The sequence below is a fragment of the Aythya ferina genome (assembly GCF_964211825.1).
Source record: "Aythya ferina genome assembly, chromosome: 20".
NCBI classification, from domain to species: domain Eukaryota; kingdom Metazoa; phylum Chordata; class Aves; order Anseriformes; family Anatidae; genus Aythya; species Aythya ferina.
Window position 1 is genome coordinate 1,610,778 of NC_140318.1, and position 21,002 is coordinate 1,631,779.

The 21,002-nt window shown below is 39.1% G+C and overlaps 1 protein-coding gene across 11 annotated transcripts in view; it reads left to right on the forward strand.

Moving 5' to 3' along the window:
* Positions 1-21,002, forward strand: part of DENND1A (DENN domain containing 1A) — a 190,621-nt gene that overhangs the window by 65,908 nt on the left and 103,711 nt on the right. For all 11 annotated transcript variants that reach the window (XM_084493738.1, XM_084493743.1, XM_084493741.1 and 8 more), the window contains 4 exons: positions 10,026-10,095; positions 10,628-10,708; positions 12,840-12,893; positions 19,569-19,679. In XM_084493738.1, the coding sequence (XP_084349864.1) occupies positions 10,026-10,095; positions 10,628-10,708; positions 12,840-12,893; positions 19,569-19,679 (316 nt within the window). The remainder of the gene's footprint in view (positions 1-10,025; positions 10,096-10,627; positions 10,709-12,839; positions 12,894-19,568; positions 19,680-21,002) is intronic.

The window sequence follows — 21,002 nt, forward strand, 5'->3', positions numbered from 1 at the left end:
TCTTTGAAATTGTATGCAACATCCTAGTAGTAGCTATAGAAATGCATTTTGATGTTTTGAGTTTTAAGACCAACATTGAAAGGAGTTGATTTCACTGCATTCCTAAATTTTTATTTTCAACTAGATTTAGTAATAAATAACAAGCCAATAGAGAACTTATGACATGATACTGAGTGAAAAACTTTGGAGTTTTGATTATGGTGTCAGTAGATTGATTAAAAGCTTTGCTAGCTGAGCCTGAAACTTTAAAGCATTATCAATTTGGTTTAAATATTTTTTTGAAACTTAAATATGGTTGAACCTTGCTTATCTACCTACCTCATCATCATAGACACAAAAATGGCAAGCTCCATGTATGTCTTAACAGAAATGGACAAGTTTCGTATTAGTAGGCATCATTAGGCTTAAATATACTATAGTAGGCTTACTACATTAAATTCTATTTATGTAATTCTTCATAGCAGCAAAATAAATCTATCAGAAATAACGTACTTTCTTTTCCCAGGCTTTTTGAGCCTTTTTGTTTTATTTTTATGTACATTTCAAAAATGTTATTGATTTGCACTGGTTGCAAATTGTGGTTGCAAATGATGTGATGCCGCCGTGTGTGATACTAATGGCAAGAAGAAAAAGATTAAAGAAGACAGAAAACGCTACAAGTGCTGAACTCCAGATTTTTCTGTAATAACAAATAATCTGAAAGAGCTCAGGGTCTTTCTAGGTAAAGGAAGGACACTGGTTATGTGACTTTTCAATGAATTGAGAGAAGCCAAGAATGAAAAGACTGGCTGTCTTCTGCCTTGTCATGCACACCTTTGTTCCTGTTTCTCGTGCCTTGTGGTTGAACGGGACATGCGGAGTCTTTGCTATAGATGCTTAATGCATGTGATCAGCTGCTGTTTGAAATGGAAGTTTCCCCTGTTTCTATCAGTTTTTCAGTTACCTTCCACTGGAAACAGCTATGACTTATACCCATCTATCAGGTTTGAGGTTTGACTTTTATTGCAAGAAAAAATTGCTATAAAATAGTATTAAATGTTAATGCCGACCTGCCTGCCTGCCACCCCCACCCCCAACCTGTCCCTTGTGAAAAGCCATACCCGATCTGGTCCAGTTGGGGCAGATACTGAAAGAATGAGCATCTGGGGAAAAATGTTGAAAGCATAAGGCCTAAGTTGTTTAGTATTAGGAAAATGCCCCCCCCTCCTTTTTTTTATCCTTCTTCACTGAGCTACCTGCACAAACTGGACCTGCTGACTGATAATCGAATACACGAGCTGCATGGCAGATGAGGTGTCTCCTGGGAAATACATATCTTAGAAATAAGCATTAAAATTAAGTTTTCCAGTCATCAACTCTGCAGTCCCTTTTTGTAAAAGAGAGGTTGCAAAGAATAAACTAAGAATACTTTATTCGGCTAGTGTTTAGCCATTAGTTACTGTTCTTATTGTCCGATGTGTTGGAGAAAAAATGTTTCGATGTAGTTTTTCCTTGTATGTGTGTATATACATCACTATTCTTAGTTGAAAGTTTAGATGTTATCCTTTAACACTGGTGCTTATTTTTCTACGTGTTGATTTTGGTAACGTGTCTAAGCTGTGCGTTCACATTAATTTTGTAGAGGGATAAAATCATACCACTTCTGAAGTTGGTAGCAGCCAGAAAGTACAGGGAGTTGTTTACAAAAGAGTCCCATCGATTCTCCTTTTCTGTGGAAGCATTCAAGCAGCAAGACCTGCACAGTCTGTTTGGCACAGTAGCTGCTCTCAGCTGGCCCTGTGCCCTCCTGCTGTTAGTCAGGGCAAAGGATGTGCCAGATCTCAGATTGTAACGGAGCAGAGCCTGCTTGCAAATCTGCTTGTAGTTAGCCTGGGGCCTTTTGGCAGCAGACTACAGCCGAATGATTTAGTTGCAATCCTTTTTCCTTAATATTTTCCATCTGGCCAACAATGACCTATAAAAGCAGACACAAAACAGAGTTTGAATTATGAGGAGCGTAATAGTAAAATGCTTCCAAATCTCACTCTAGAACCTGCACCGACGGGTCGCTGCTGGGAGGGTGCCAAAGGAAGCTTGTTCTGCAGCGCTATTGCAACAAAGCTCTTTAGAAAAAAGCATCGTAGTTCTGAAGTTCAAAGTTCTGCAATACTGAAACATGCATCTCAGTTGAACTCGTGACATGTTTCACTGCTTCCTACTTCTGCCTTTCTGATGATCCCGGGTGGGAAGCGGAGCGCTCTCAGTGAAGGCCCCCCCTGCGCTCCTGTCCAGCAGGCGCTGCCCGGAGCTGTGCTGCCAGGAGCCGCATGGGAGTGAGGGGTAGGGAGAACAGGGAAAGGAACCTGAGTATGGAAATGCTTTAGGCAGGCAGCAACAGGTTTGGGGAACTCCCATTCTAACACTGATAATACAGAGGTGATGTGTCCCAAGCTCCCAAATCTGCAGGAGTGGATTAATGCTCTCCACAATGAGCTGCTTCCACGTCCATGCTATTTGTCAGGTTTTCCAGCTCTGGTCAAAGCAGAAGTCTTGCTGAGATTGCAGTTAAACTAAATGCATGTAGTCCTCCATGTTTTTGAAGTTTGTATCCTGTAAGAAAATTTGTGAACTTGTTTGTACAGCTCCAGAAGTTAGAGCAGTCCTGGCACTGTGAGCTTGGTGTGCAGAGCTCAGCGCCTTCACCTAGGCCTGTGTGGGGTGGGAGGGATTCAGGCTCACCGGAGGGGGCAGGAAGTTGTGAACCCTGTTGGTCATAGTCTTTACAGGAAAACTAGAAATGAGTTAAACTAGGACAAGGCTCCAGAATATGATTCACACTCATGCTACAAACCTGAGAGGCCAGGTGAATCCTCTGAAGGTGCGTGTTTCACCTCGTTGGTTGTAATGAGACCTACTTTGGATCTAGGCGATCATTCAAAGTTAAAGGTGTTATTAGTTGGTCTTGCCTGTGGAGTCCAAAATGCAAGCAGGGCAATGCTAATTTAACTGTTTTTTAGTGAATTTAAAGAATAACGAAGGCACGTCAAAGAAAGTTTTTTGAGGATTTTACCAAAGCTTTAACCATGATTGCAAGTCAAAACACTTTTGTAAAATATCAGTGAGAAGGATCACAACAAAAAATGTCAAGTGTTAATAATACAATGTATCGCTACCAGTGGAATTAGATAAAGCTAAGAATACTGCATGCTAGCCCAGCTAGTTCACTGGTCTTGCCTACTGACCAGAAAGCAATTTTACTTAATTAATTAGTGCTTCATGTCACACCTCCTTTAGTTGCTGAACAACTGTAACAGAAGTAATTAAATCATGTCACTTTTTATTACCTTTGGCCCTGGCTGACTGGCTCGGAAGCTTCCCTTGTAGCGCTTACACAAAACGAGTTGGTGCATCACCTTGGGGAAAGCCCAGGTCCCTGGCATCAGAAAGGTGGGGAGGAGGTGGCTGAAGCACCGGGTGGAAGCGCCTTCTCTTCCGCAAGTGGATCGCTTCTGGGGTGCTCTGGGATGGCTCACGGAACGCGTGTCAGGAATGAGGGCATCCAGTACTGGCTGGCAGATGAATACAAATTTCCCCAAATAAGATTGCATGGCAGCTTCCTCCGAAAGTCAAGACCTGGCAGGGACCCTCAGGTTATGCAGCAGTACTTGGAGGAGCAGGGACTGTTTTAGAGGTAAGACTGATGAGAAGTTGTATGAGTTGACTTCTGCATGTTGTTTCAATAGGAAACATAATTCAGCCACACTGAAATAATAGGAGGAAAGACTTCATATGGTGTTATAGAGGTAGTGCTATCTGGATTGTGTATGGATCTGAGATAAAATCCTAAATTTATAACCCCAGCTGTTTATCAGTGTTCTTGATAAGGGACAAGGATAGTGTAGCTTCCTCCACATCTACACAATCCAAGTATTATTTACCTCAGTGTGCTTTAGAATTAGTTTATGTTGGTTCAGCAGCTTCAGTGTTCGGAGAATGAAATGATTTTGAGCAGGCTCCTATTTTGCTCATAGGGAGCACTTCTGATTTATAATACAAAGTTCATAATTGTCCTGAAATTTCCACTCAAACGTAGTAGTAGAGTACATAGGTCAGTAAGCATAGACGATTGGGCTTTAATGAAAAGGAGCTGTTTTTCTGCTCAAGGAAAAAGGATTAATTTGTGTCGGGATGAAAAGGGTGTTCAGGATCTGCTGTTTCAACTTGGGATAGACTTAACACTAGTCTTTGATCCCCAAATGAAATGTGATGGATTTCAACTGATGCCAGATGTCTCAAACCTAGTGGGAACTCCAATTGTCTGCCACATCTAGAACTCTCTTCCAGCACTTTCTTTATACGTTTCAGCATGGTTTAAGAAGAGAGGTTCCTTGACAGGCTCAGACTTTGGAATCCTTCCTCTTGTAGCTTCAGTGGTGATCGCTGGGCTCCCACACTGTCCGATGCATCCTGCCTTTTTGAAATCAAGCCCCATGTGCCAAACTGCTCCATTTCATAACTATTTTGTTCTGTCCAGGAAACTTACTGCCACTAGCATCTGTAACTTTTCTACAACACAAAAAACAATGAACAAAACCAAAGCAGCAACCCGTCCCCAGACTCCAAAGAGTCACTGCCACTCTGCTGCAAGAGCCACTGCAGCCATGTGGGGAACGTTCGGGTTCGTGAGGGGTCAGTGTTTGGTGAGCTTGGGGTCTGTGTGTGAGGGAGAGTTACCACTGCTGCTTAGATGGGGTCACACTGGGTAGGAAAACAGGAAAGGGGGAGTTCTGATTGACTTCTATTACTAATACACAGTGGCGTGTCACCAAAATAAGCTCTTGGTAATGACAAGTGTGAAGGCTGAAGACGCTACATAAGGTCTGTAACTTCTGTGTGAGCCGAGTTTTTTAAAATTGGGGTTAAATACTTCTAAAGAATGCACGTGAATCCCGTGCTTAACCTACAGAACTGTAAAACTGCCTCATGGGATCATGAAAAGATCACCTGTGGGTATTAATCAAAGGGAGGTTTAAAACAAATCTGGGAATAATGCAAAAATGCAACCTGGTCTAGTGGAAAGTGTCCCTGCCTTCTGGAGCGTGAGCCACGTGGAAGTGGGCTTTCTTTTTAGTTAAAAAAAAAAAAAAAAAAAAAAAAAAGTGATTACAAGCAGTGCTGTTACCTTTTGGTTTGTTGGCTTTTAAGCCATTGAGAGTAGGAAGATCCTGGAAATGCAGTTTTCCACCTAATTTCATTGGCAATCATGAAACTTATCGTCACTGGAGGAAGTTCTCTTCAGACATCCTAGCTACAGCCTTGCTGTGGCATGAGTGTGCGTGCACATCTGCTGCCTACACACGGTTTGTGTGTGTGTGTGTGTGTGTGTGCACAGCTCAGCGCAGTCCCTTTGTGGCAGGAAGGTCAGTTTGATGTTCCCCAACTCCGGCTGCCGCCCTTTCGGGGGGTCAGGGAACATGACCTCCCATGTGCTGCTGTTGTAGTTTTTTCCTTTCAGATGTTAAAACACCTGAGCAGATTAATATGTTGAGAAATTCAAAGCTAAGTTGGCTGCAGCGCAGCATTTTCATCTGTGCAGCAGCTCGTATTGGGTGATGACATTTTCTGGTCCATGTCCCCTTTGAAGTATGGGCTGGGTGCGGAGAGCAGCGTTGGGCACTGCGCCTTGCTCCTGTGGCCATGGGGCTTGGGGTTGCAGCCCCCCAGTGTCCCCCTGCCCCAGTGCCCCAGCTCGTGGCTGGGCACCCATGGCCCTGCTGCTCCTCGCAGCCCTGGTGGACGTGGACCTCTCGTAGGGCAACCATCCAGCCCCACTGCGGCACCATGCTCATTTGCTTCTTTGTACATCTTGGAAATAAAGATCCTTCCTGTTGTCTCAGCCTCCTCGCCTGTCAGTTGTTGGTTTTGCACCGGCGCTCTGTGAGCGCTGCGCTTTGGAAACGTTTGTATTTACAAGCTGCAGCGCAGCTCTGTTGTCTTAAGAGTTTGACTGACCCTAATTGCTATGACACATGTAACTAATGATGTTTTGTACTTTCAAGGAGCGCACTAAAAAGGTGATGACATATGAGTTACTGAATAAGGTACTGTGCAACTGGTGCAGGGGAGGTTGTGCAGACCTTATGTAGCACAATAAGCAGCTTTCCTGTGCCCAGGTTTGCTTCCCGTCAGCCTGGCCAGGCTCCAGCGCCGGGGCCGTGCTGCTCGCTGAAGGCTCTGCGGAGAGGAAGGCCGAGGGCTGAACGGTCCCGCAGCTAAAGCCCACGTTGCTCAGGCTTTGATTTCATTTTTGTGATTTGTGGCGAATGCACTGCTCTACAGATAGGGATATACACCCGCCCACCTCACGCGTCTTGGTGAGGAAATTGTAAAACTGAAATAAATTTTATTGCCCGCTTATTTTTGTTTGCTCTTCAGCCGTGCTCTGATTCACGCTTACTGGGGGCTCTGAACTCCGGCTCCCCGGAGAGCCTCCAGCCTGACGCCTCTCCGGGGCGGCGCGAGGCACGGGGTGCGCGTGCACGTGGGTGCGTTGGGGCGCGCTCCCACGCTGCGGTGCTCTGGGCAATTTCACTCCAGAGTGCTTCCCTTCCTTTGTTTAACCTCTGACCTGTGAAAACAAGAGTTAATCAAAACTTCTAAGGTCGCTAAGAGGAAGGGGAAGTGTTTGGTTACAAATTAAATATGAGCAAGTCATAAGCCATAAATCTGCAGCGCTGCTACCAGTTGTGCTCCTTCGCTGCCGCCGTGCAGAACGAGTTCGGTTCTCCCGCTCCTGCAGGACGGGTGTTTTAAGGCTGCCTCGTGGAGTTGCTTTTTGTAAGAGAAAATCCACACCTTTTTTCCTCTCGGCAAATATCTGGAAGGAATTCCAGATAACTATTTCTTGGTCCTTTGCAAGGTTAGCTGATCACAGTGGGCTCTAAAAGAAGCAGAACTGTTCCACTCCGGAGTGGTAAATTAGTAAGTGATGGAATCGGTTACTGAAATGCAATGACTTCCGAAGTTAGTGTAGAAGCAGAAGTTAGTTTCCTAAGAAACCCAAAGCCTTCGGGATGAGAGATGTCTTGAATCCTGCCATGAGAAGGAGGGATGTGAAACCGGGAGGTCTCACGGGGGTTGCAGAGGACTTCCTTTGCTCTCGGAGCAGAACTTCTTTTACTGGAACTGCCAGATAACTTTGTGACATCTTGAGGACTGTAGTCTTCTGTGGTTTTTAATAAATATACTCTGAAAATAAGTATGTATGTAGAAGCGTAACAACATCGCGTTTGAAGAAATCTAGAAGTAAGATGGGATTCCTAAGGATTCCCTTTCATGTGAAAATCATGCTGGAACCCTTCAGGGCTGGAAGGTTTTGTTCAGTTGTTTAAGGTGCCTGGTTTACAGCCCTATTGAACCAAGTTTTCAATGTGTGTGGATCTCCAAATACCAATGGTCATTAAAATGAGACCACTGTACTGGTATGTTTTGAGTTTCATGTTATTGTTCCTTCCAGAAGGTTAAAAAAGAACTGAAAACTGAAGTCACAATTCAGGAGTAATAAGGAAATACGTCAGATATATATATATATATTTATGCTGTATATATATTTGTACACATATAACCTGTATAGTAACTAAGGAAAATAATCTCGTCTACATTCTTTATAGTGCAGTCCACCAAGATACTTTGCTCAGATTTCCACCAAATTCTGTAAAGGATACTGAGTTGCCTAAACGCCCTAAGGACTCTAGGCCTTTAACATTTTAAATTTATTTAATTTATTTCTAAGGTTTCTTATACACCCCTTTGGTTGTTTAAAAGCAGAATGAACCCCCCCCCCCCCCCCCACTGATTCTAGGAGTGTGACTTCTTGCAGTACTAATACATTTCTATGCAAGTCATTTGTAATAGGCATGATAAGTATGTGGATATTACAGTAGGGCAAGGTGTTAGAGCTTAAACTGATAGCAGTTCATGATGTGAAATGTTGGCTATGTCACGTGGTTAAAGTCGGTTTATGGCAGCTTTGCAGAAATTCATAAATGCTTTTTTTTTTTTTTGCTTCTTTTACCCTGTGCTTTGTATGAACCCATACTAAATATTTAGATCTTTTATAAATACATTTATTTGGCAAAACTACTTAGTATTGGCTGTAGTTCATTTGTTCATAAACTTTCTACTTGAAACAGCAGCTTTTGTGGCTTTTTGGGGTGTTTCTTCTGTTGCTGCTGCTGGTGCTGTCGTGCACCTCTCAAGCAAAAGCTGCGTAAATCCCCCTGTGCATTGGGTTGTGCTGAAGTCTGCTTCAAATATCAACTGATTTCCTGAGCAATTAAGCAGAACTTTAAATATGCCTTCCTGAAATAAGGTTAGGTTTACGTACCGTTAGGGAGCTTTCTGTCATCTTGGCTTTCTGTTTTTTCATCTTTAGACTGTCTTCTGTTAGATAGTTGCAAGGCTTTGTTTACCAAGTTCTTAATCTCTACTTAGCAGATATGTTTCGAAAGGATTTCTTGTTACTCTGGTAATAGCTTTTAACTCAGCTGAAGTTTATTTAACTAAACAGAAAGAAAGAAACTTATCTTCTGACTAATCCTTCTTGAATGTTTACGATACATGCCAAGCTTAAATGCTGTTTAAAGTGGTAATTGTCTGTCTTTCTGCTCTATTCTAATACACAGTTTGTAAAGATGCTTAGAGCATATTAATTTAAATGATAATACTGTCATATAACATGAAAAGTTAAGTTCCTTATCAGCATATTTCGATAAGCTACTTACATTTTACAGTAGCATTTTCAGGCTTCAAACAACTGTTCGTGATGGAGTGCCGTTCACTTTATCTGTCTCGTATATAGCTTCTCACCTCATTTATCACCCCAAGCTGTACAGTCGGGAACCATGGGGCACTCGGTTCTTCAGAGATGTCAGGATGTAGTCATATTTTATACAAACTTTAAATCCTGTCTAACTATATCAAAATAGAATCCATTTGCTTCAGAAAGCATCTGTGATTAAAAGAAGAGGCAGTTTGTGCGTCATGCAAACTTCTTCCTATTCGCTACAGCTGAGGGGAAATTCCTTGCTGGGTTTAGAAAGGAATGGAAATAAAGAACTGTGCCATGAAGAAATGGTACAAAGTCATACCGAGCATACTGTCATGAAAAGTAACCTCTTAGCTGTCTTATTGTATAGAATGGGAAAGTAAAGTAAATGGAAAGGATAGGATTTTCTGCATTTTTGTGTCTTTAACTTTTGTTTCTCTATTACTTTTATAAGTTGCGTGCAAATTTTCTTAGTTTCTGTTCTACCTAACTAAGGTAACTGGGGTAAATACGGTGATATGTGATGTGGAATAAGATCTGACAGCTGTAGTTACAGCATTTTATTTTTAAAAAGTCAAAGTATTGGTTATGCAATGTAAAAAAATAATTATATATAAAAGAAAATCTGGTAATATCAGGATTCAAAACCAAAACAACTGCTTATATTCAGTTTGCTAGATCCTCAGGAACTGTACTGAATACTAGTTATTAATCATATATTTTGGGAAATAAAAAAAAAAAAATTGTTCCACCATACATAACACAGATAAATTTGTCTACTTAAATCTTATAGGTTTAAAAACTTCCATTGGACTGTGTGTTTGTTGGAAATAGGGTGAGAAGAAATTCCTGTGGACTTCCAGCATTGACCTGCCTGACACCAAAGTTTATTTACAGCCAGTGCTTTATTTTAAGCCTAGTGGCCATAAGTGGCAGGAAACTCGGGGAAAGAGTAATTGCTGATGCTCAGTTCCCAAAATAAAGGGATGCTTCAGCCTTCTGGCTGTCTTCTCCTTCAGACAAAAGGTCCAATGTGGCTTTCCTAACAGATATTTATAGTGTCATGTCCAGTAGATGCTGTTGTTAAGGATGTATATATATGTGTGTATATATATAAATATATATATATATAAGCTAGCAATCTTGGATTTATTAATTGAAATACAACAAGTTGAATGTATACCTTTTCTTCCTGTTTTTTGTTTGTTTTTTGTTTTAGTTACCTCCCATGGTTTGAAGTCTTTTATAAGCTGCTCAATGTCTTGGCAGATTATTCAGCAAAAGGACAGGTATTATTCTAAAGTACTAACCCTTCTCTTCCCTGCCCCAATATCAAATGAGGGAGAGAGGATAACAAACAAGCTGTTTTAAGAAGTGCTCAGATCAGAGATGGCTGAGTGAATTAGGAATCTCTGCTGTACAATAACATGGAAGTCCATATTCAGCTAGGCTGAAAGTTTCACAAATGCCTATGAAAAACAAATATGCTTTTAGATTATAACATTCGAGAATATAACTATGGATCCAACACATGGTCTTCCTGCAGCCGTCCATACTTCACACACCTTTGATTACCTGAACTGCATTCACAAATCTAAAAAAAATAAATGAATTGTGTTATAAAACCAGCCATCAGAGGAAACTCCATTTATTTCTGTTTGTAGTCAGATGTGTCAGACCATTCCAATACCTCAAAATTCTCTAGCCCCCCAAATCACAAACACTGTCCTTCCATCTTGGGGTTTAGCTTGTAGCAATTCCTACTTAGTGTTCCTTTGTTTTTGTTTTGTTTTGCTTTGCTTTGCTTTCTTCTTTTTTCAGGATAATCAAAGGAGCGAGCTCCTTGAGACACTACATAAGCTCACCATCCCTGAGCCGGGAACCTCTGTTCATCTTGGAGTGGTAAGTGAAGTGAGAGGGACGTGAAGTAAGGTGTGTAATTTTCATTGCATATCATAATAGAGGAATGTCAAAAGCAATTTTCCTTTTTGGAACTTGGTATACAGATGTTGTTTTCCTGTGAGGACTCAGAGCTGTGAAATTCCCCTTTTCACATTTGGGGCCCTCTGTTTCCCTTTCCTTAACCTGAAATGTCTTTGAAATGCTGTTCTTTGACTGGAGGAAGAGTGTGTGTATTCCCCATGGAAATGTCTCACCAGATCATTTGCGACCTGCTAGAGGTCACAGAGCAGCAGCATGACATTTATTGTCCACACTTCTGCAGAACTCAGACCCTGCGAGTGTGCAAGGGGGACAAGACTGGAGAGCAGTCACGTACCTGCCATAGCAGCATTTTGAGTATTAACTTTATCAAATTTTCCTTTTACTCCTCTTTCCTCTAGGAAAAAGACTCACCCAAATAAGGTTTTATTTCATTTTTGTATCTTTTAAGAACACTGAAAGAATAGAGGTGGGATTTTATAGATGGGATTGTGTTTTGCAGTTAGTCTGTTGTTTGTTTTGTTTTTGTTTTTATTCAGATTAAATTTTGCACAATAACCTGATGTTCCAGGTTGTTGTGGGAAAACACTAAAGATGCACATTGCTGCAGTTGCCAATTAGTATTTAGAGTTCGCGTGAAACTAGCGGTGTGTGTAGCTGCAGTTCTCTTCTCCCTCTCTCATTTCCTTTACTCCTTCTTCTAAAGTATTTTTTGGCAACGAGCAGCTTACTCTCATCACTTCGCCCTGTAATGTCAGTTGACAGGTAACAGTTGTTTGGCCTTGCTAGGTCACCAGCTGGCAGTAGAAATGTCCCAGCCCTTTGGAGGCTGGCTGTTTTATGAACAGTGTTTCTGTTTGACCAAGGGGAAGAGCTGTCTTGAAAGCCGAGGATCATTTGGGATATTTCAGTTCTTTCATACCAGTGGTTTCAAGGAATGCTGCTGGTCTCCCCTTGCCCCCAGACATTTCGTGGGCAATGAAGCAAGAAAGGATATGGAGAAGCAGCCGAGGGACTGTGTGCTGCGATACCTTAACGCGTTTTATTTTGGCTGTTTGCAAGCCTGTTTGCAATTGTGGTGAGGCCACTGTTTGTGATGTTGTTGTGTATTCTCTTGCTGTGTCCTTTCATTGCATCTTCCCAGCCAAAGTAAAACAATAAAATATCAAAAAGCAAAAGTTTGTGTTTATACATCTAGTGTCTGTTGCAGGTTATAGACTGTTCACAAAGCTCTGAAATGTATGAAATGTATATAAAAGAAAATTGTGCCAACTCTGGAACTGTGCCAGGACTGTAACAGTCTTTAAAGTTTCAGCAAGTAATTAATAAATAGTCCTAAGACAAATTGTGAAAATGTTGAACATACTGTGAGTTGCATAAACATCAGTTTACAGAAACACCTTAGTTATATGCTTTCTTTTCCTTTCCCAGCACCATAACCAAGAATCATGCAAGTTGTGTGTTACCAGAATGGGAACTAGAGTAAAACTGGTTTCTTGGAATGCAGACACTTAAAACAAGTAGCAATATAATCGGCTGTAAAACTGAGAAACTGGTAGTCTTTCAAATTCTTTAAGGAATGTATTACTTCACTAATATGTTTCAGATAGGCTAAAACTTAAGAAGTATTTCTCAGTAAATTTCCATAACATCACTATTGTCTTTAATCAAACCTACTAATGCTGTTCGTCAGAAAAGGACCTGCTTGCCGTTGTTTCCTGTAGATCATCATGCAACTTGCAGTGGTCTGAGGGAAGTTGGTCTGAGTTATGGACTACCTTAGAATTTTCTTGGCATATATCATACATTGTGCAAGTCTGTGGCAGTGTCTCTACAGAACAAAACAATGGAATCCGTCTTTTCAGGAGCATTTGGTACATCCTATCTGATTCCATTTTGTATTGCATTTGTGATCTGAGATTCCAGCTTTTGAAATCCAGGACAAACAGGTCATATTGGTAGTTGGTAACAAATGTTCTATCAATTTTACTTAGCTGAGCAACTACTATTACTGCTCTTACTAATATGAAGCAATAAATTCAGATTGCTTTTGACAGTATGAAAATAATCACTCTCTGCTCTTCTTTTATAGCACTCCTACTTTACTGTGCCTGACATCAGAGAGCTTCCTAGTATACCTGAAAATGTGAGTACTGCAGAGGACCAGGCACTTTGCCATTTCTTTTTAATATCAGCAGTAAAATAAATGACTAGCCTTACCTCTGTTTGGCTTGGTAATACATTGTATTCTGTAAAATATTGCTAGTTGTTGAAGTAGATTTTAAGTGGCTAATTTATACTAAGTAGTGTGTCTTGGGGAGAATTGTGTTTCCAACTGCAGAAGTACATAAGAAAAAGGCCTCTTGAAATACATTGTAACAGAGGAGAGTTTTTAATATTTGCCATTCAAATTAAGCAAAGATATCAAATGACCAAATTTGACCCATGACTGGGAAATTGACAGAATAATTATCTTAAGCTATAAGTCAAGGTAGTTATACAAAAAACATGAAGCCATTTATTACTATCACTATTATTACTGCCTCCATAATTTCTTGGTCGTAATAAATGAGAAAATTTAAATTATACATCTGTAGTTTTAGCCTGCTCAAAATTTGCAAAGAACATGGATTTGGTAACTGTCTGTATGTGAAGGCATTGTGGTGTTTCAAAAAAAAATGAGAGAAAAATGATGGTGTTAATTTGCATGACAGATAGCTCTTTACAATAAGTCTATGAAATATTCTTGAAAATAATCCCAAGACAGTTTTGGTTACCATTTACGTGAGTACTACATGAGTCCTCCTTTATATAAAAATGTAGAATTTGGATAGAAAGGAATTTAATCCCTTTATCAAGATGACCAGAATAAGCTGAATGATTTCACATTTATAATTTTTATCTTCTGCATCCAGACTCAAGTTTTGTTCTCTACTTTTTGACCTCATGCTGTTTCCATAGTCTCATTGGTTTTCTTGATATGTTAGAAGCTGAAATTAAAAACTAAATCTGGAAAGCAATTATTTTGACCTATTAGAACATACTGGTTTGAAATAGTTTTTATTTAAAAAAAAAATGTTTCAGAACAATATTTTATTGCTTTTTTATTTTTTTATTTATTAAAGTGGTCTTATTAAAATCAATCAAGGATATAATCTAGATACTCGGTATCTTCAGTGAAAAAATTAAATGTTTCAAACATATAATAATTATGGAGTATCAAATACAAGTTTGGTATTAACTTGGCTTGTTCTTCAAGATGCTGTCAGAATTCAGATATCATATATCCTTACTTAAACCATTTTGTATTGATTCAGAGGAACATGTAGGTTTATAGGCTCTTCTGCTGCTTCAAAGCTATGTTATTAGCTGGAACTGCTCAGGCTGTCATTCTTTCTTTGTATTAACATCTTCCTTCTGTATCATATTTATACATCAGCATTCAGAAGTTTGTATTTGTGATTTTAAGTTGAAACTTATTAAGGACAAAGTACTAATTTATAAATTGATATGGACGAAACAAAAACAAAAACAGATCTAATAGTCATTCAGTGAGACCTTTCTGAAAGAATGACATAGGAGACCAGCAAATATAGTTTGTTTGTTAGGTAGTTTTCTGAAAATGTTAAACATACCTGTTTATTTAGGGCCACTTTTTCTGAGACATTTTAAGCATCACAAAATTGTCTTGTATGCTTTTCAGCATGCCTCAGATTTCTAACCAGATGATAGGCCTGTGGGAAGACAGTGCTGGCATTTGCTTCTCTTAGATATTCTTTAATATGCTCCTGCCATGTCTCTTAGCCAATTTTCTATGTCTGACATCTCAGTTTTCTTCCCTGAGTATTTTGAGGTCTGTCTTAGCACCATAAACCTCAGTTTATGGCATGAAAGAAAGAAAAGGGAATCATCAAGACATTATTTCTCATTCGTGGATGGTTTGTATAACAGATTATACTTGGGGCTTTTTATTTTTGTTTAAAAATGTTGTTGCTAGCTTTTCTGTGTTGTAGACTTTTCGTGCTGACATGTATCCTCTCAGTAAACTCAATAGATGTAGGTTTTGCTCTAAGGCACTTTATTTTTCTAGAAATACGATACATTAGAGGTAGTTCCAGAGTCAGTTCTTAAATCTAAACCAGCTATCAATCTAGTGTATTCTCTGTTCTAATCCAGACATGGTTACTTGTTTATAGGGGGAATATTTTATGTTAATCTCTTTTATACTACTCATCTCAAACTTTAACAGTTTTTGTTTGCTAAGTCTCAAATCACCTGGAGTATAAGGAATGAAGTTAATTTCCAGTTTACAGGCTGGTAAATTAGAGGGCAGAGAGAAATGAGCTAGTAATGGTAAGTAACCAGTGACAGGGTTTAAAAGTAGGTCTTCTGGCTTGTGCCTTCTTTAACTGATACAGAGCAGCTTAATAACATACACACTACACAGTGAAGGCTTCACAAAGTATAGCTGTATTTATGCTCTGTTGGTTATGTCTGCTCGTGATGTTCGCTCTATATTCAAAGGTATGAGTCAGCTTCCCAAAACATTTGAGCAGGAGACATGATGAATGCTCATGAATCAAAGGCTGTTATAAAAGCAGAGGCCTTGGGCCAGAAGGAGTTGGAAACCCTTTGAAAGCTGAATGTTCAGCTTTCATGGGAAGGAGTGCCATGTGATGCTAAAAAGCGTCCTCTTTGAATCATTGAGTGGTGCTGATGTGCCTCAGAGAGAACGTGACTGTTTCACTGTAGGTATCCCTTGCCCTGATGTCACTGTGAAGGATGGACTCTCAGCAGCGTCTGGGGTGAACCAGGGCACCTCTGGGAATAGAACTGGAAGAACATTTCATTCAGATAACACGTATCTGTACCCATATCTGCACACCCTAGTTTTAAAAGACAGGGCTTGTAAGAAAGAAAAATATTAAAAATCAAATCCATTGTTCTAACTCTTGTTGCAGTTCATCATCTTCTATTGCTCAGGTATATTTTATGTATTTAAATACCACATAATTCATTATGAGAATTTTATCTGTCCATTAATGTAACTTTCATGTAGAATTGCAGCATATGATGTAATAGTTCAAGGATATTAAATGAGCATAAATCTCCATAGATTTTAATCAATTGGCCTGCTTTATTCAAAATTCTACATATCAGTAATTACATTTTAAAACCTATATTAGCAAGTTTCAGTGTACACACTGAAGTTGTATGTAATGATGAATGGAGACCTGCAGAGAGCTCTGTTTGGGATATTAACGTGCTTGTTGCAGTTATCTGACTTTGTGTCAGACCAATGTGTTTCGTGAGCCACAAAACATTTAGCATAGACACTTTGATGTAACAGCTAAGCATTCACTTTTTCAAAACATTTAAAATATTTGTAAATATATTTGTACATGCATTGTGACTTCAGAAAGATACTGGGTTCAGTTCAGGAAATACAGTGCAAGTGTGTAAATTTCCCAGTAGTGTGTGTTTTATTTCAGAGTTAACGGGTACATTAGCAGTCAGAGATGACCATAGAATCATAGAATGGTTTGGGTTGGAAGGGACCTTAAAGATCATCTAATTCCAGCCCTCTGCTGTGGGCAGGGACACCTTCCACTAGAGCAGGTTGCTCAAAGCCCCATCCAACCTGGCCTTGAACACTTCCGGGGATGATGAAACACTCTTGGTGGTGATCTTATGGTTTATATTCTTTTCATTCCAGCTCTTATTTCACGCTGCCTATTTTTTCACTTGTTATGATTTATATCTTTTGATGCCAGTTTTCCTTATTTTGTCCTTTAAATTTTTAATTTCTCTGTTTACACCATTTTCTAAAGTGTATTGTCTTCATTATTTTGGTCTCTGGAACAGCTGCATGGCACTATAAAAGTATGTTAACTGCATAACAAATGACCTAATCCATGTTAGATTTTGCAAGTGTAATATTTCAAAGTAAATAAATTTCTAAATAAGATCAGGGATTTCCAGTGGGAGGATGAAGAAGGAAACCTGTCTCCTTCTGATGACTTGTCCTAATAAGAAATATACTGAAGTCATGTAAGTGCCTTTCAACAGCAGCCTAAAATGTGTGTAGTGTAATACACGTTCTTATTACTTCCCTCTTATTTTTCCAGAGGAGCGAGCTCATTCTTTTGTTCCTTCAGTGAAAAGTTCTTCGTTAGATAACAGAGAAGAGAAGAATATTTTTGATCTCAGAAGTCAATGTGCATGTGCATTTACTGGTATTAAATAGCAAATGATCAAATAGGCGATTGATCTAGAAATTAACTTGCAAAGGAACAGAAGGAAATTTTGTAGCCATTCCTTCTGAATTTTGAGAGGAGTGGGGATTACCAGTTCCCATATTTTATTATGAAAATCCCACTCTTTACTCTCTCAAGAAAGGTTTAAATCCTAGACACAAAATACACAACAATTATACTGCAAATTGGAACACTTTCATTTGTATTTATTTAACTCATTCATGGTTTTGTCACTTACGAGACATGTCTTTCAAAATACATGTGTAAGTCCCAATTTCATCTTCAAAGATGACAGCTTTCTTATAAATAAAACTTAGAGCTAACACGTGAATTTCCTTAGTATCAATATATTCCCATGCAGCCCACATGCTTCGCAGGTGTTGTTGGCAAATTTCTGAGAGCAGAGAAGACTAAAACCTTATAAATCTTTCCATCTGAAAGTACGTTTCTCTGTCAAAGCCACTTTCAGTAAACTTGAAAGAATAATTGCAAATCCATTCCCTGTGTCTGTTTTCCCTCTCGCTAGTCGATACTTTTGCCTTATAAACACGTACACACACATGCATGTCTACTTCTTTGGGCAGAATGTAGAGATAAAGTGCTCCTTTTTGTCATGCCCTTAATTTGGGTGGCATCAGAGGGAGTTCAGTGCTACTTGAAAATTCTTTTAATTCACACTATTTGCAGTAATTGTGTCGTCATGCACTGTGTTTTGGCGTCGTGGAAAGATGGGTGAGAGGGGGAAGAAGAAACGTAGAGAAGACAGCTTATGTTTAGACAAAAATATCATGCTAATCAGCACAGATGGGATGAGAAATACAGAAAAAGTACATGATAGTTTAATAGGTTTTTGGCAAAATGTGTTGGCTGTTGTGTTTTTTTTTTTCTTTTTTTTTTCGTTTTGAATATACCTGTCTGACGCTGTTGGTCTTCTGTAACAAACCTGAATGATTGTTTTATATTAATGTTTGAAGCTAGCTGTAATGAGTTTATTTTTTACCCATCTAGATGCTGGTACAAAACTCTTCCAAATACAATGCTTAATTTTTCTTTAGCTCTTTGTGTTTGGATGGCAAGCCGTGGAACATATTTCTGCACAGTATGAAGCATCTTGGCAGACTTCTCAGGCCAAGTATTGGTGGTTTTAGAGTTATCTTTGGATCTGTCAAAAGTGCTAATGGGCTTTGTTGAGCTTCTTTAAGTTTCTAAATCATATTTGCTTTTTGCTTTTCTGCGCTTTTTTATTTAACAATGATTAAGATTGCGCTTGAATTCATGACTAATCCAGTTTTCCTCTCACATGTGCTTTTTGTATAAGGCTGTCTTTATCATATAGCAACCCTTTCGTACCCATAAGCTACTTGGAAACAAATTCCCTAATTCAGCATTTTGGGGATGTGTTAACATTCCCAGCACCACTGCTCTCTTTAATTTCAGCGGTTTAAGAAGTGAAAATACCCTCTGTAAACAAAAGACCTTCTTTGTTTGTCTTGCACTGTGAGGCAGAAAAGCCCCTTTATTTTAGGAGAACGTGTTACGTTTTGGTCAGGTTATCTACCTTGTAGCTTCCTAGTCTTGTTGGCGAAGATTTTAGGAAGTATTTATTCTGCTAGTTCTTAGAAAACATCATAATACTTTAGCAAATAATACTGAGTTGTGCCACTGCAGTATGTGCACAGCATCATTACGTTGAGAATGATGCACGGGTAGCACTGCTGGCTGATGGGAAGGTGCATGGGATGAAGTGGCCATAGTTTCTTGTGTAGTTTCCTTTCCTCCTTTTGTGTTGTCTTTTTTTGTTTGTTTGTTTTTTATTTTTGAATTACAGTCACTTGCAGTAATTTTTACATAGGTACTTTTTTACTGTTTCTGAGCAGCAAAAACATGGTGGAAGAACCCTGCGCTGCTCAGGAAGTGTGCATGTAAATTTTTACTAGCCTTTGTTGCTTGTGTCCTGGTCTTTCTGTCTGTGCTTTAGAGGCAGTTTGCATGCGAACTTTGTTTACAATATTCTCATGCTGTGATTATTTTTTAGACTACATAAGCATATTGGTCGCAGGTAAAATTGGATGTTTGAATGTTGAGTGTACAAAATGAGGAGAGCAGATGACCTGTGTAACTGTGCTTAGCTTGTGTTAGATGCCGGTGTGTATTTCCTGTGATCAGAATTGTTCTGGCGTAGACTGGGCTTAGATTGTTTTCCTTAATGAACTTGAATTTGCCATATTAGAAGTCTCATACTAGAACATGAGTTTTGTACGTCGTCAGGTGGCTTTGAGGTTTCTGTAGAAGTGACAAAACCTATTTTTTCTCTGAGAAATATCTTGCATTTTAGAAGCTGTGTATGAAACATCATCAGTTTTATTAATCCAAGACCCAGCTCCCCAAAAGTTAGGGGGAAAAAAACGCAGTTAAAAACTGCTCTGGCACAAGACGACCTACTGTGTGCATAGCCACTTAATAGGTGTAGCATAACAAGAGGAAATCTGCCTTTGTTTGTTTGTTTTAAAGACACTTGTTTTTGTAATACCATGAATCAAAAATTATTTTCTCTCTCTTCCTAGAGAAACCTGACAGAGTATTTTGTAGCAGTTGATGTCAACAACATGCTGCATCTCTACGCCAGTATGCTGTATGAACGCCGCATCCTCATTTGTTGTAGTAAGCTCAGCACTGTAAGTAAACTGCAGAATAATTTCTTCTATGCAAAGTATTTTTTTAAGAATGACAGTCATACATAGGCAATAACTTGAAATATCTAGAATGTGAAGAACAATGGATATAACTTCCCACTAAAATACAGAATTGAAGTTGGTCTTCCTATACAAATGAACACAGAGAAATGTGTGAGAAATCCTCTGCTTGGTGAAGGACTTGGTAGCAGAGATGGAGCTCTGCTTTTACATTTACATATAACCATAATCATTAGTATCTATATAATTAAACTTACTGCCATGGGGTGGTCTAGACTTCTAGAAGAAGATATATAAGCGTATACTGATGTGCCTCTAGCCATTCAGAATACTAGAATTTATTTGTTTAAGAAAAAAATATTTTTAATATATAAAAGCAATAAATGCATGAATGTACTTGGCCTGTGAAAAGAGTCCAGAGGTGCTGCAGAGTCTCTGTCCTTGGAGATATTTAAAACCTGACTGAGCAATGCCCTCAGCAAACAGCTCCAGTTGACGATGCTTTGAGCAGGGCAGTTGGGGTCAGATTTGATGATCTCCAGGGCCCCTTCCAACCTCAGCTATGTGACCTCAGCTCAGTTCTGTGGTTCTAGGCGATGACTTTACTGAACTTCTGTTGGCTTCTAACATTAAAATGAGAAAGGTTTTTTTGATCCAGTATTCCCTGGGGGGGTGTTGGTGCGTACATGTACTTATATTTATGCCATAGCATAAAAGTCCCTTTTTGTAATTTACTTGACAGAAAAGAAAGAAAAAAAAAAGGATAAATGATACTGTCAGATGGATGTTCTAGTGACCTTCTGTGGATGGAGCCAAGGAGTGGGCTAAAATACATTGACAATCCATGATTTTTGCTGTAGTTTTGTTTGATAAAGTTGTCTTAATGCTGTTTAGACTCCATCAAGTATCTCAGAGATAAAAGGTACTGAACACTCTAGAGTGCTCTCTTCTAAAAATGACTGTACATCAAAACCAAGCACAAGCTTGATTTAGTTCAAAGTTTTGTGTTATGCATTTGAAGGTTTATCAGTCAATAATATTGTGATTTTCTTTATAAAAGAAAATGTTAAGTTTTCATTCTGTTTGCTCTGTTAATGGGTATTGATTGCTTTCCTTTATAAATGATAAGCATAAGATAGTTTAATAAATGTTCCTTTCTAGTGTTACGGACTAAGTACTTGAATGGTCCTTTCTAAAATACAAGCTTCCATGTCCATTTTGTGTGGTATTACCTAGCCTCTTACTGTTTGACCATGACCTACTTTGTATTTGAGATTTGAAGCTGCTTCATGGAATTGTAAATAC